Source organism: Impatiens glandulifera, chromosome 5 (genome assembly GCF_907164915.1).
Source record: "Impatiens glandulifera chromosome 5, dImpGla2.1, whole genome shotgun sequence".
Lineage (NCBI taxonomy): Eukaryota > Viridiplantae > Streptophyta > Magnoliopsida > Ericales > Balsaminaceae > Impatiens > Impatiens glandulifera.
In genome coordinates, this window is record NC_061866.1 from 52268728 (window position 1) to 52286338 (window position 17611).

Here is a 17611-nt window from a genome sequence, read left to right on the forward strand (position 1 = left end):
TTAATTAATTTGATAGAGGAAAGAATAATGAATTAATTTTTAATTTTTTTGAATTATTTAAATAATTCAAAACCTAATAAAATCTAGGATGGAGGTTTTTTAAAAAATCTATCTGGAGAGAAAAATAATGATGGTTAATGATTTTAAGGAGGTGATAATTATTTTTAGTAAAAATTGATATATATAAATAAAATAAAATATATTTTAATATTTTAGTTAATGAAATAAGTGATTAATTGTTAAGAATGAATTTATTGAAAAATTAAATTTATTTGGATTATTTTAAGAATAAAGAATAAACACTGCCTACTTATTATTATTAGTTATAAAGCATGTCCAGAGACATGTAAGGTAAGGCAAGCCACTTGCATAACCCTACCTCTATTTGCTCCCTAATTGACACTATTAATGATTTAATTAATTAATAAATATATTTTATGAATTAATTAAAAAAAATTCTCTCACTTATATTAATCTTTTTGATATTTAAATATTTATATAATAGTTATTATAATTATATATTTTATTTATATATATTATTTTGATTAAAGTTATAATTAGTAAAAAATATTGTATGGAATATATATATATATATATAATATATATATATATATATTAATATATATATATATAATTATTTTTAAAAAATTGGGAGAAAAAATGAAAAATAAAATAAATTACATTATTAACTAAAAAAAATATGAAAAAAAAATATTTTTATTTGTTCAGTTAGATTGTCCAATGTCATTATTTTAACCCAAATTCTATGTGGCATTGTTCTCTTTAAATTTTTTTAAAAATTCATTCAAAATTAATTTTTCAATCAATTACTTTTCAACAATTACTTCACTTATTTCATTAATCAAAATACTAAAATACCCTTTATTTTAAATTATTATTCTTTATTTTATTCATATATATTAATACTATTTAAGTCTTTTTACCAAAAATAATTATCTCTTCGAAATCATCACATTTTTTCCTTCTATATATTTTTTCAATAACTCTAATCCTCGAAGAATAAGGCTATATTTTCTTTTTTACATCATATTTTCTGTGCCGGCCTCGCTAATTATGAATATATGTTGGGCCCTTTTCAAGGACTGGGCTAAAATCATTCAATGCTAGCTAGGACCTAGGTAGCAGCTAGACCCTTTGTTTGTTAGGCCTTGTTTGGTTAGGATTTTTAGAATAATTTAGAGGAGAAAAAATAAATAAAGATAGATGATAATTTTGAGGAAGTGAGAATATTTTTGGTAAAATTATTTAAAAGGTATTAATATGTAAAAATAAAATAATAAATAATAATTTAAAATATAGAGCATTTTAGTATTTTAGGTAACTAATTGAATGATGTAATTGAAGAGAAGTGAGTGAAATGATGTTTCAGTGGGTTGGTTTATTTAAATAACTCAAATCCAACAAGGTCTTAGGTTTTGTATAATAATAGTTATATATTATTTTATGTGTTTTATTCATACTATTTTTATTAGTTAATTATCTCTTAAAATACATAAGTTAAATATCATAAAATAATAACGATGATTTCAAAATATTTTTTAAATATATATATATATATATATATATATATATATATATATATATATATATATATATATATATATATATATATATATATATATATATATATATATATATATATATGTTAAGATAGAGAAAGAAAATTATGTAACATCACTTCTTTAATAAAAAAAGAAAAAATTGGAGGAAGAAAATACATAAAATAATTTTATTTTTTTTAGCTAATCAATTACTTTACTTAAGTTGTTCTATCTCCAATTCTCTTCCCAACTTCTATTTTCGAATCATTTCTCATTAACAAAAATAAATAATTATTTTTAGCGACTACCACTCCAACTTTAAATATATTTCCAAATATGACCATATATTATTAACTTTCCAGATATGGTTGAGTATTTGGTTATGCAGTGACTTTTCAGGTCAGCATATATGTTTCCTTAAGGTCTTGTTTTCTATAGGTTTTTATTTTAACATTTACTAAATTAACTTTTTAATTAATTATTTCTCACTAATTATATTACTGATTTCATTAATTAAAATATTAAAATATTCTTTAATTAAAATTATTATTTTATATTTTATAAATATATATTAATAATTTTTAAGTTTTTTTACTAAAAATAATCATTAACCTCCTCAAAATAAAAAATCGAAAGCATAACTTAGATCGCGCATAACTTTATGCTTAGGTTGAGCCAATTGTTATCAGGTGACTTTTGAGGTCAACAGACAATTGCAATCAATGCTGATGTTTCCTTCCAATTGCAATTAATGGGTTGAGCCAATTGGTTATATAGTGACTTTTGAGGTAAAACTGACTATATGTTGCATTCCAAGGGCAATAATTGCTGTTATATATATAATTATAATTTTATTTTTTAATTAAGAAAAACTATTGTTACCTCACCGCATGAACCCGTAACATTTTTTTTTGTTACACGAGCACTAACTTGGTGAGTTAATTTCCCATTTTTTATATAGTTTTGTCATATACCTCAAAATTCTATTTTATAAATTAAAATAAAATCAAACCTAACAATTCAGTGAGTGGCGTCCATTAACACATAGCTCAATATATTTATAACTAAACAACACTGACACAAACTCTATTATATATTTGGCCTCACTCCTCACTCCTCACTCCTCACTCCTCACTCCTCACTAATCTCCAAAATTACTTATTTATTTTTATCACTTTTATATATTTAATTTTTTTATTTTATTTATTTACTTATTTTATTTTATTTAATTATTAAGTTTTTTTATCATTAAATATAATTAATTAATTAATTTTTAATATATTTTTTCTATTTTATTTATTTAATTAAAAATAAAAAATATTTTTTTTAATATTTTTTTACTTTATTTATTTAATTAAAAATAAAAAATATTATTATTATTATATTATAATTGTTTAAAATATATTAAATATTAAAGTGTGTCCTAATTTAATAAAATATAAATATTTAATATTTTATTATATTAATTATATATATTAAAATACTTATAAAAATAATAGTTGAATGATTATTTTTTTTTATAAATACAATTTTCTATCAAATAACATTCTATGTTAAAAGTATATTTGATTCTTAGTTGAGTTATCAACCAAAACAGATTTGTTATTTAGATTTGATTTTGCTAATTCAGGCCGACCGATAATGCAACCTATTATTAAAAATATTATGCTTAATTTGACTAATTATACAACATTCTTATACATCATCTTCACAGCACCTACCTCATTTAGAAAGAGAAAATATATTTAAAAAAAATATAAGATAGAGAAAAATATTTTCTCTTCCTTTCTAAATGAGGTAGATGTTATGCGAAAATGTTGTATAAGGGTGTTGTATATATCATTACTCAATTATTAATATATATTATTATTAAGTAAAACATTATAGACTAATTATAAATATATAATATAATAAATAATTTTATTTATAAAAAAAATTAAATTATTCAATTTTTATAAATATTTTAATATATATATAATTAATATAATAAAATATTAAATATTTATATTTTATTAAATTAGGAAACATTTCAATATTTTATATATTTTAAATAATTATAATATAAAAATAATAATATTTTGTATTTTTAATTAAATAAATTAGAAAAAAACATATTAAAAATTAATTAATTAATTATATTTAATGATAAAAAAAACTTAATAATAAAATAAAATAAAATAAGTAAAATAAAATAAGAAAGGTAAATATATAAAAGTGATAGAGATAAATAAGTATATTTGGTGGTGAGTGAGGAGTGAGGACAGAAGTTGGGAATAACCGAGAGAGTGGGAAAAACATTTTTGCTTATAATTATCTCGTTATTTTCACTTTTTAACTTCACATATTCACATTTATCAAGTAAATTCATTAGGTAAAAAATATTATATGATCAATTAATTCTGAACTCATTCATTTTTCTAAATCATTACTTTGATTGAATTATTACTTGAATAAATAAAACAAATATTATGAAAGTTAAATAATAGCCATATTCAAGTTTTCATATATTGTTCAAGCTTTCATAAAAAAAGAAAAAAGAAGTAAATATTTTTTTGAAATAAACATAACAAAGAATATTATAAATTTATCTCTATTAGACTATGAAAATAATTACTTATATAATATATATATATATATATTTATATTGGGTTTATTAAAAAAAATTATAAGTCAAATACAATTTTATTTATTCTCTTATAAATTACATAATTTTATTCTATTAATTAAAATATTAAAATACTTGTATGATGGTAAATAAAATTACTCTATCCTTATATATTAATATTCTTTTTGAGACTCTTAATTTTTTTTTATCATTATTAATTTTTTTATCACAAAGAGAAAAAGATAGCATTGTTTAGACAAACAATTGTCATCATCACGAAGAAAGGAGGAGACTTAGGTTTCAATAAATTAACATTTTTTTTTATTAATAGTAACTAGCATTTAGCCCGTACATTTGCACGAGTAATAATATAAAAAACCGTGAAAAAAATTACGGATAACATTTTTAATTTTATTTTTAACCATTTTAAATTTATGGGTGGGTCAACACATAATCCGACCCAAGTATCCATTTACTCAACATTATTATATATTAGTTAGTTAAAAAGTTGAACTTATATTAATATTAAAACGTCCCGCATTTATCAAATTTGGTGTTTGAATTTAATATATAAAGTCTTTGTACCTTAGTTGGTTAAAGAGTTGTACTTGTTTTTTTAGGTTGCAAGTTCGAAACATACCTCTAGCATTTTTAATTTTATTTTTAACCGTTTTAAATTTAAAAACGGGTAAACTCACAATCCGACCCAAGTATCCAAATTAACCACAGCTCTCGACCCCGCAATCCGGACACTTTAAAAATTAAGCATCATTATATATAGATTAGTTAGTTAAAAAGTTGAACTTATATTAATATTAAAACGTCCCGCGTTTATTAAATTTGGTGTTGAATTTAAAATATAAAGTCTTTGTAGCCTAGTTGGTTAAAGAGTTGTACTTGTTTTGTTAGGTTGCAAGTTCGAAACATACCTCTAGCATTTTTAATTTTATTTTTAACCGTTTTAAATTTAAAAACGGGTAAACCCACAATCCGACCCAAGTATCCAAATTAACCACAGCTCTCGACCCGGCAATCCGGACACTTTAAAAATTAAGCATCATTATATATATATATAGATATCTTGTTTTTGATAAGTCTTAGGGTTTGTTTGATCTTTGGTTATTAGAATTTTTTTCTGAGTTTTTTTTATAAAAAATCATGTTTGTTGAAATTTTAAAAAAATAGTTTTTAAAGGTTAAAAGTCAAAAATATCCTTTATTTTTAAAGATAAATTAATTTTATATAATTAAATAAAGGGTAATTTTAGTATTTAAATATATAAAATGATTGATTAGATGGTTGAAATGATGAATGAAATGATAGTTAGGTTTTATGATAAAATCTTGAAAAAATCTAAAAAAGTAGTACACCAAATGAGCCCTTACTTTTATTTCTTTATTAATAATAATATTTAATATCTATTTTATTTTTGATAAAATATATAATTTAATATTTTTTTATAAAAAATTTATTTTCAAAATAAAGGTTACATATAATAATTAATTAATAAATAATACAAGTTTATCTGTACACAAAATGTAAGTAATTTACAAAAATAAAAATTTGGAAAAGATTGTACAGTCATCTCAATTTGTTGAAGATTCCTTGAAAAACGATCTCATTTGAGTTTCTAAACGGAGAGTGTTGAAATATAGCAAACTGAACGAACCAATGAAACAGTGTCGGCTCTTTACCAAATATTTTCAGCGTCAGTTAAAATTATCCTTAGTCGGGGGTTGGTAAGCAACGCCAAAAAATTCGGCTAAATGAAAATGAATCATCTACATATATGACCAAAATAGTGAAAAATTCATACAAATAAGGTGAAGAAACATGTAGATGATCCTCCATATGAAAAATCAAATACATTAACTCTTTTTAAAAATATAAAAAATAATTCCAAATCAGATTATTTTGTCTCCTTTGCTACTAAAAAATGAACGGACACGAACTCAATAAAAGATCACCAACACAATTAAAGAGTATGAGCAGCAAACGACCCACCAATAATTGAGACTATTATTTGGATTATCAAACTAAATAATATGTAAATCGAACAAAATATAATACCAAATCAAATATAAGGGATGAAAAGACAACCTAAACAACTTTTAATACTTAAAAAAAAAAAATAACATGGGAGTGGCAAGAAAGATTGATTCTCATTTAACCTCTTATCCAAAAATAAATAAAAATAAGTTTCATTTATTGTATAGGACCAACAAATGACAAGACCTCTCAATAAGGTAGGTGTATAAATTATTGAAATCTTAGCAACGCAGGCCCAATAGTATTATTAAATTATTTGTATATAATTTAAACATCAAATTCATTTAAGAATAAATAACACTATTTTTTTTTATCTAAAAAACAGTAATATTCATCACATTAAATCTAAACAAATTTAATCTCGTAAATCATATTCCATAATTATAGATAGATAACTAATTATTAAATTGTCACAATTTTAGATAGACAAATTATTACACTTACTAGAGTTTTAAGTAGATAAATTATTACATTAAACAATTATTACTTTGTCATAATCCAACATTGTGTCGCCACACTCGTGCTCGTTCCAGCCCTCTGAACGTGCACGCGCTCATCACCCTCCTGTGTAGCCAATTTTGTGCAACCATTAGAGTAATTGAAGTCGTCAAAACCAATCAACAACATTAAAATGAAGTTTGACTGAGAACTAACCTCACAAGAGTCGAGATTATGGAGATGATTATGGACAAGCAAAGAAGGTGTCTGGAAATGAAAACAATCTTTCTATGCTTGTTTGGAGGGAAAAAAGAGAATGGTATGGAAATTGTCCCTTTTCGGTGCTTTCATTTACTCATCTTCCCTCACTCTTCTCCCACTAATCAAAGATTTAGATTGAACCCGGAATGAAGTGGTCATCGAAAAATCGGTAACAGAAGATTTAGACTGCCATTATTAAACATTCTCATTTAAGAAATAATTGGGGAAGGAAATTTAAAAGAGATAATTTTAAAGAGAATTACGTGTCACAATCTCATTCGCTAAAAAATTAATAGATTTTTTCTCTTTTCTCACATTTTATAATTTTTTTAGTCATGTGGTGACACATCATTCCCTTCCTCATTCTCTTTCTAAAATTTTCTTCTTCTATCACTCTTCTTCTCATTTAACCTCTTGTTCAACAAAATAAATAACTTTTTTTTTTCTTTGTCATTTAATGTAGCTGTGTAGGCCCAATAAATTATAAAACCTCTCAACATAGCCCAATAAATTATTGAAACCTAACCACATAGGCCCAATATTATTATTATTATTAATTTACAATATCAAGGATCTATTTGAAAATAAAAATAAAAAATATCAAGCATCAAATTCATTTAAGAAATAAATAACACTAATTTTTTTCTTCTTCTAAAGAAACAGTAATATCCATCGGATTAATCTAAACAACTTCATGAATGCCGACCTCATAATCATTTATTTAGGATATGTTTTGTTAATTTTTGTTTGACTTATTAAGCATCCACTAGATAATGTGTCAACTTTTTATTTTATTGAAAGCTAGCATTACTCATTAATTTTACAAGCTGATTATAATTACAATGAACAATTGTATCTAAATGATGTCAATGATTATTGTTAAAATATTTATTTATTTTAGAAAACTAGCACAGCATTATACAATCATGCATCACTTCAATTTAAGGAGTTTATAGTGAGATCCTTATCAAAATATAAAATATATTTGTATTTAGATCATAAAATCCTCAATTTTAAAGAAATGCCTCTAACTTTTATTTCTTTCAAGTTTGATTATTCATGTATATGGATTATAATTAAATATTTTCATTAGAGAATCATTGTTTATTGGTAAATCACAATAATCAAGATAAAAGTTTTTCAAAATAGCTAGACAAAGAGGTAAATCCTTTTTAATTGATCTGAGAAAAAAAACTTCTGTTGGGTAAGTTGTTAATACAAGATATCGAATAACAGTAATTACCAGCTCAATAACTGTGTATCGACGCTTATATAATCAACTTGATCGTCGCTTATTATGTGTCGCTAAATCATTTACGACAATTCTTCAACAATGCTTTGCTTTAGTCGGTAAAATATTTGCGGCGAATGTATGCGCCGGTATATTTATTGTTGGATGTGTTATAAGTAGAAAAAAGTTACAATTATGAATATTTTACTTAGACTTCTTTCCATAGCTATAGATAGACAAATAATTATAACATTGCCACAGTTTTTGATAGACAAATTATTACACTGCCAGAATTTTAGATAGACAAATTATTACATTGCCATAATTATTTATATATATAGGTAGAACTCATAATTAATTATTGAATTAATTAATATGGGATAACACTAGTAAAGGGTTGGAAGCCGTGAAGAAGAGCCGCTTCCCAGACTTTGTCATAATCCAACATTGTGTCGCCACACTCGTGCTCGTTCCAACCCTCGAGAGCATGCACTATCCCTGCCACACGCCACGCGCTCATCACCCTCCTCGGTAGCCAATTCTGTGCAACCATAGAGTTATTGAAGCCGTCACACAACCAATCAACAAGGTTAAGACGAAGTTTGACTGAACTAACCTCACAAGAGTCGAGATTGTGGAGATGATTGGGGACAAGCAAAGAAGGTGTCGGGAAATAAAAACAATCTTTTCTGTGCTTGTTTGGAGGGAACCCAGAGAATGGGATGAAAATTGTCCCTTTCGGTGCCTTCATTTGCTCCTCTTCCCTCAGTCCTTCTCCCACTAACCATATCTGGTACATGCATGAGAATATCCAATATGAGCATATATAGTCACATTTATGTGTAAAATCTTAGCTTTTCCCTAGGTTGTCTTTACCACAATATGAATTCAATGAAATTATATAATCTTTTAAGGAAAAAAGAAAGTTATCTGCAGGTAGCCAATATTCATTCTCATGCATTACAGATGGAATCAAACACAGCTATACCCATAATGATAATAGAACAAAGTGTGATAAGGTTACTCTATCACTTTTTTGTGGAGTTGTAGAAAGATCATCATGTGGAGGAGCTAGTAGACAAGTATTTTTATTAGCCTTTCACATGGAAGAGGCAATAGTACTTTCAATTTGCAATTAATGAGAAAATTAAATTGGTGTATCTATATAGAGCCATTATTTGTTATCCATATCTGTCTCAGGTGAGATTAATTGGAAAGGGACGTCCATATTGGTTTGAAATTGCCTTCCAAACAATGACTATTCCTCAAGCAAGTATGGAGATTAAATTGGGTGGCAGATCGATCTATCATTGCTAGCTACCACCTGAGTGATGCCCCTTTGTAAGATACGGTTTTGAGACGTCTTTTCATTATATCATTATGTCGTGGAGACTACAAAACTATTTATACTGTTTTAATTATCGATTAATAATTCATAATATGTTAAGACCATGAAATACCACGATATAATAATAAGACAACATCACAACTCATAATCGTACCCATACGAAAGGAAGTAAAACATAACCATACCTTGTCATCCCATGAATCTGCTAAGTGTGCCAAGTTATCAATATGGGGATTGGTTTGAAACATTTTTTTAAGCTTCTCGTATTCATCCTTGTATAGTGTTGTCACCTATAACAAAACAATAATAACATATACACTATCAAAGCATATATTCAATGTCATAGACCTCAAAGTTTGAACTCGTTTTTTTGGTAATAAGAGTTAAGGGTATATTGAGATCAGCTTCGGCTAGAATCAAATTACCTTAATACCCCTTTGGCATAAGGCCATGGCAATGCCCCGAGCGACTTTAGTTAGATTGCCTCTTAGAATGACTTGAGTTGTACCTTTTGGGATGTTATTGAGGACAATTGCAACTGCTAGGCTACTCCCATCCACCACCTTCACTTTGAGATTAGGGTTCCTCTTGATATAAACCTCACCATTTTCATTCAAATCTTCCCCCTATTAAAACATTATCATATAGTTTGATAAAAACAAATTATTAGTTTGAAGTGGAGATATCACAAGAAATAATAACTAACAATGATAAACTTCTTAGCCAATACACATTATTATTTTTCTAGCTTGCTTGATCTAATTTGATATATTAACATTTTCGCTAAAGTTAATAAGTCAAGTACTCTATATCGCATGTGGAATACGGGGTACCTGGTTCATGAGGCCCAGGCTAAAGACCTTAGTGCCCTTGCCATCAGCTTCTAGTATTGCTTCCTCAATGAATCTATTGATGCCCTCCCTTTGCCATTTCATGAAATACTACATCTCAAATGTAACCATATATATATGAAGATAAATTAGAATACTAAATCACATTAAAAACATTAATAGGTTATATTTGCTCAAGTCATCTTACATGAAGGGTAAATTTTGGTAAAGACCAAGTTTGCAATTTGAGATTCTTGAAGACATTCCTTTCCACCACAAAGGTGCGTCCATAAATTCGGGTGACTAGGGTTGTACAAAGTGTCAAGGGAAACATTATTCGGATGTACCATTTGCTAGAACTTTGGGGTCTAGAGGCCAAAGACCGAAAACCAAGACGAATGTGGTAGACGGACTCCAACGTCGTCAAATGGGTCAAGTGCACTACATCGGGTGAGTCCTCTTGTCTTTGAAGCGAGCTCTTGTATAGATTGTCTGTTGACTTGTCTGTAGTGCCATATAGGTAGTCGTACATTGGCATGAAAAGCGAATAGTTTGTCCGAAATTGTGTGTGATGAAGAGAGTGGTAACTATAGGTAGAATTAATATCAAATATGATCAATTATTCATCACCATAATTAGTACCATACAATAATTTTTGAGGAAAACCATATATAAATACAAATTAATGAAGAAACTTACGTGGAAGTGTAGATAAGGTACTTAAGAGGCGGGAACAAAGAAAAAAACCTCTTTGGGATGAGCTCAAAGTTACAATGTCCCATGTTGTTCATGAAGTCGATAAAAATAAGATAACCCGCAATAGAAGCGATGGAGGCAGTCCCCGTAAAAGAACATGTCAACAATGGGATGGCAAATAACATGAAGTATGCTATGTGTTCCGCAAATGGATGAACCACAGCTGCATCATGTTAAACAATTAATTACAAGATCGATTGATGCTCAATTAATTAAGACCTAGAAAAAATAATACTATAAACCTTACTTGAGACAATGCAATAAATTGGCATTATTTCATAATTATGTCATTAATCAACTACGATAACATATACATTAGGTATAACTTTTTAGTACCGTACATGACCTTTACTTCAACTTAAGGTTTACAAATGAGAATCGAATCCGTGACATTTGATCTCTCAGACACTGACTCTTGTTACTTAAACGACTTTAATGGGTTATATTGATAACTTATAAATGTAAATGAATAACAATGAAGGTAGTGTTTTTTTCAAAATGAATACAAAACTTACAAGTAATGGGTTCGGTGACGATAGAAGAATGGTGATGAGAATGATAGCGAGAATAAAGAAAATGGTGGTGCAAAGCTCTATGGAACCAATAGTAGATGAACTCAACAGGGCCAGCATGAAGCAAGATGGTCAAAATTATACCATCCCATCTCCACAAGGGTAGATGAGAGCTTCCAGGCAAATATCTGTTTCCCAAGTAGAAAAGCACTCCATTGAAGATGATCTGATCATCCCTATATGTATAAAACAATTGAGAACAATTAAAGTATACAAATTTTGACGAGTACTAATTAGTAAAAGGTTTATTGCCAGTTTCTTTCACGATCAACCTGGTCAAAATCAATAGGCTTTTCGACAATGCGATTGTTGCCCTTGGCAGTTCGGTGACGAGAGAATGAAATCCAAAACTGGGAATGAAGAATCCTCATAAGCATGAACGGGAGAATGAGGAAGTTGACGAGGTCTCTCGATCTCTCGTCCTTCACCATGAACGAGTACACACTGTGAATTGCCCACGGAGCCAAAACCACATACTGATCGATCAATGCCATAAAAAAACCAACATCTTATATTATTATTGATCAATCCTAAAATAAAACAAGAATCTTAAAATAGAAGAATTGCAGTACTTTGAAGTTGCCGAGGGGTGTCCATGGCCAGTCAGTTAGCAGACCTGGGTTAGAAGCCATATCGAGATCGATCAACCTTCTATTTGCTTGAGTGCTGCAATAATATTTCCCATTCTGTTCTCAATATATATAGAGCTCCATGCACGTTTATTTATTTATTATTTTTTTTCCTTTATAATTTGATTACTTGTGATAAAATAAAGAAAGCACCTTCAACAAGATGGAGCTGCTTGGGACCCTCAAAATCTAAGGACTAAGGAAGGCAATTAAATTATGAGTACCGATAACGAGTGCTTTGGGATTAAGAACATTTTTCAAACAATAACAATAGTTATAGTGTGAAGACTCGAACTCATAACTACGCGAACTTACGAGTTATTCTGCTCCATCACTAACTTATAAATTTTTACCAATTCTACGAAAATGAAAATATAATTTTTGAGCCAAGTGATTCGATGCAAATATGGCTTGAATGGTAGGGTTTCTTCATTGGGCTGGGATTTGGAAGAGTATCCATACTAATTGGAAGTTTTTCAAGACAAACTCAATGTGCTTTTTGGTTTTCTGGTATAAGTGTCGCTAAATATTAATCTTACTTTATTTTATAAAATTTAAATATAAAAATATATTCTAATAATTTAATCAATTAAAATTTTAAATATGATTTTTTTCCTTTTAAAAAACCTAATAAAAATCATAAATAACCCTTATGTCATTATTAGTAATATAAGATGATATAAAAAAAACCAAAAGAATTATTATAAGATATTTCAAAAGTAAATCTCAGCCAGCTCGCATTATTTTGAGTTTTTTTCACATTGTTTGTTGAGACGAGGACGTGGCTTCTTCTGTCCCACTTGATGATTTTGAATTGCTGTAATTTTGCTTTGCATTATTTTGTTGCTTTTATTTATTTTTGTTGTATTTCATTTATTTTTTATTTGACCTTTTTGATAAATAAATAAATAAATAAAGCAAAAACAAAATAATATAATCAACCACCCAAAAAAGAACACTTGCTTGGTTGAGAGTGATCCTGAGATCCAATTTCTTGAACCAAAGATATTACGGTGAAATGAATTTAATGCACTACCAATAAGTCTTTTTGTGCATTTAATTTGTAGACAAATGAATTAAATGATTTAATCGGCAAAGAATGCAAGTGTAGATTTCCCGTGCAAAATTTTGCCTTCCCCTGAATCACCTTGCCTTATTTTCCGTGATTCCTTACTACATTTAGGGGTTTAACTGAGCCGGCCATTTCATTATCAATGAAATTTGCCCTAGTAACGCTTCTTTACTAAAAAATTAATTTAAGTTGCTCATATAAATAAATAATCACCTTCATCAATGGTGCCACTGTCAGTCTGCCACCAACACCTTAATATCTAAAATGATGTAACTAATGGGCTAGAAATCCTTTATCCGAGAAGTCTTCAACAAAACGTTGAGAGTATCGATACTTCAACCGTGATAAAAATTTTGTGTGACAAAACATAATAATGGTGAAACACCCTAGTATAATCACGTTCTTGAAGACTTTCCATCATATTAATTAGTTTTTCAATAAATTCCATAGTGAATGTGTTTGCTCTCGGTGACTAATTAGCTATGTCATTGTTCATTATATCAATAAGATTTGCACCCTACACCATGTATGATGTAAAACCTTTAGACCGAGCCCACTTCAAAATGATAAAGATTCTTTTATCAACAAATTATACTTTGGTGACATCTAGTAGCCGTCACAAATAATGTGTCGCTAAATGGTAAAACTATAATATTTATACATATCCTTCAGCGCAACAACTGTTATTTAAATAAAAGCGACGCGTGGATGTTAGTTAGCAATTGGACAATCAAAAATAAGCTTATCCAGCCACCTGACACATTTTATTAAAGGAAAGTAGTACTGTTACAATTAAGATGCTGCTTGTTTTCTAACATTGAACAAACAACTGTTTCATTTATTTTAATGTCAATCAGTTCTAGCTATTTATATGACTAAGGTATATATATGTCCAATTATTATTTGTTAGATAGCCTTTCATTATTAGCTATATATATTTTGATTATAATTGAATATTTTCAAATGAAAATATGTAGTCAGTAAGCCGTCGCTATCAACACATAAATTCATTTATATATGGATATATGCAGTTGTCGTCGCTTTATAAGTGTCGCTAAATTGTTTCCCGACTATTCTTCAATAATAGCTTAATTTGTTTTGCTCGGTAAAACCCTAGCGGTGCATCTATGCACGGGTATATTTGTTATAGTGTTTCTATGATGAAGTAGAAAGAATTTACTAACATAGAATACAATTAATTTACATTGTCATAGTTTTAAATATACCATCTATTACATAATTGACATAAATCAATAATAGTTATTAGATATATAACTTCTAGTCTAGCAGTAACAAAATGTGGATATCCTGAGTCTTTCTAAGGTCTTGAATTTGAGTCCGTCAAGTGACAAGTTTTACATTTGATTAAATGGTCCAGTGTGTTTACGGGGCTATGTGTTTAACCCGCAAAGATTAGTCGCACTCTAAAGGAGAAGCGGAATCAACGTTTCAAAAAAATAGATATTAAATATAGAGAACTTATAAATGTATCATGCAAATTGTTTCTCTTCCCCTCTTACATTCCCACCTCCTGCCCACTCCTCACTCACTTACCCTCAAAAATTACCTATTTATCCTTATCACTTTTATATATTTACATTTCTTATTTTATTTACTTTACTTATTTAATTTAATTATTATATTTTTCTTATTGATTAAACTTAATTAATTATTTTCTAATATCTTTTTTTTTTATTTAATATTCCTTATATCGGTTTTTCGAATATTTATTTTTGTTTTCTTATTTCGGTTAAGAATTCTTTTTTATTTAAAAAATATGAATTCATTCGTTTTACTTTACGTTAAATCTTATTTTGCAATGTTACCGTATATATTATTAAGTAAACATTTTGTTTAATTTGATTAATTATTAATATATAATATTTTAAAGACTTAATCTATCTTATTTAATAGATAATTTTATTTATAAATAAAAAAATTGAATTGTTCAACTATTTTTTTTTAAGTATTTAAAAAAATATATATATAATTAATTAATATAATAAAATATTAAATATTTATATTTTATTAAATTAGGACACACTTTCATATTTTATATATTTTCAACAATTATAATATAAAAATAAAAATATTTTGTATTTTTAATTAAATAAATAAAGTAAAAATATATATATATTAAAAATTAATTAATTAATTATATTTAATGATAAGAAAATTTAATAATAAAATAAAATAAAATAAATAAAATAATAAAAATAAATATATAAACGTGGTAGGAATATATAAGTAGGTTTGGGACTGGATGTCAGAGAAGGTGGAAAAACACCTACCATGTATCATATATTTGAGATATGCATAGGTCCCCATAGGTCCTTATCTAGCCGACCCTGCGCGGATAGAAGTTGTCATAATTCCTTGGGACTATTCTGCAAGAATGAATGAATGTATAATGGGCCCTTTTTTAGGTTTTTTATATTTAAGTGGGCGGCAAATCATTCATTGCTAGCTTGCTAGGTCCCTTTGTTAGGTTTTATATATCAACATTTATATATTTTTCCAAAACCACGTTCGGTTAGGGAAAATCATCGACCTTTTTTAAAACTTTTGTGTACGTTAATTATTTTATTATACATGGTCTTGTCTGTTCTTTTTCCTTCTCTATTTTTTTTTTTCTAATGTCATTCTTTGTTTCGTTTACTTAAACGAATCACATTTTTAATTTATCATGGACCTTTTTCAAAAAAAATAAAAAACAATTTCTCTCGAAATATTGTTACTTTTAAATGGTTAATTTCGTTGTGTGTTTGGTAACAATGAAAATTCGAGTTTTTGTATTATTTTTGTCGTTATACTTAAACGTTTATCATGTATATCATATTGCATTGACTTTTAACAATAAACAATCTCTCAACTTATATGGATAAGTTTGATTCAACTTATTCTCAGATACGTTTGATAAGATTTAGAAGAGGGAGGTAGAGAATAAATCGCGTTTAAACGCAAATGTGTTTAATTATAATTTTTAAATTAGTTAGTTACGCAAAATAACTATATCAGGTTATTACGCAAACGTTAAATGTTCAAAATCAAACGCTACGACTGAATTAAACGTATAGGTTACGGACCATGAAATAAAATTAACTAATTTCCAGCTAGAGGTTGAGAGAATTGGTTATAATCCGGCGGTGCAAATATGGTTGGTGGGCTATTGAAGAGTATCAGTTTTAAAGGTCATCTCTTCAATATGTTAAATCTTATATTAATTTTGACATCAATATTTGAATAGTAGTTAAATAACCGATTGGTCACATTCCTTAAAAGAGAACAAATTGAAACAACGCTTCTAACACATTAATTAATTTTATAGTTAATTTATTTAATAAGAGAAATGTGCTACAATTAATTAGGGACTTTTGAGGTCAACAACAATTAGTGTTTGTGATCCTTCCAATTCCAATCAATGGAATATATGTGTGACCTTTTTTTATATATATAATAACATGATTTAGTAGAGTACAATATTATATTATGTTTATATATAGTTATGTCCTATACCTCAAAATTTTATTTTATAAATTTAATTAAAATAAAACCAAACATAAAAACAATTGTTGCAGTGACCATTAACATAACTCAATATATTTATAATTAATGCAGGATTAGTTATACTTAGAAAACTATCACTAACCCTATCATAATTATTCCAGACATTTGCACTTTTAACTTTGCGTGATATTTTCAGTCTTGAGAGGTTCTAGATTTGAGTCTATCATGCAATAAGTTCTACGTTGATTAAATGGTTATGTGTTTGTGAGTTATGTGTTTAACCCCTTGTAATCACTTTTTAACCTCACCGAAGTAGTTCAGTGGTAAGAATCGACTTAAGAGACCAAAATGTCACGAGTTCAATTTAATCTGAAAATGTTTTGAGTTTAAACATGAAGCAGGCTAGTTCTCCTTTAATTCCAAAATACTTCGCATATTACACTTAAAAAAAGTAACAGGGTTTGTTTTCAAAATAATAAGATTCTACTTAATTTAGCGACGCATAATATCGATCGCAAATTATGTGCCACTAAAGGTAAAAAATAAAAAGGAGATTAAGCTCCAGTACGGGTTTTTAAGTTCACTTATCCTCTTGCTCATGGTATGGAAAGGATAAATGTAATGCGGCTAATAACACAATGACAAATTATATAGTTGTAATAAAGTAATTTAACAAGACTATTTTTTAATTTATTTAAAAAATATATATTTACATCTGAGATATTTAATAAGTGACTGATATGACTGGTGG

The 17611-nt window shown here is 27.2% G+C and overlaps 1 protein-coding gene across 1 annotated transcript; it reads right to left on the reverse strand.

Annotated features, from left to right (window-relative positions):
* Positions 1-8378: 8378 nt before the first annotated feature.
* On the reverse strand, positions 8379-12364 carry LOC124937645 (very-long-chain aldehyde decarbonylase CER1-like). The gene is made up of 10 exons (XM_047477941.1): positions 12225-12364; positions 11905-12128; positions 11596-11828; positions 11024-11243; positions 10533-10911; positions 10328-10435; positions 9920-10120; positions 9680-9784; positions 8763-8936; positions 8379-8687 (listed from the first exon to the last, which is right to left on the reverse strand). The coding sequence occupies exons 1-10, from the start codon at positions 12282-12284 to the stop codon at positions 8517-8519; spliced, it is 1875 nt and encodes a 624-aa protein (XP_047333897.1). The 5' UTR covers positions 12285-12364; the 3' UTR covers positions 8379-8516.
* Positions 12365-17611: the final 5247 nt, after the last annotated feature.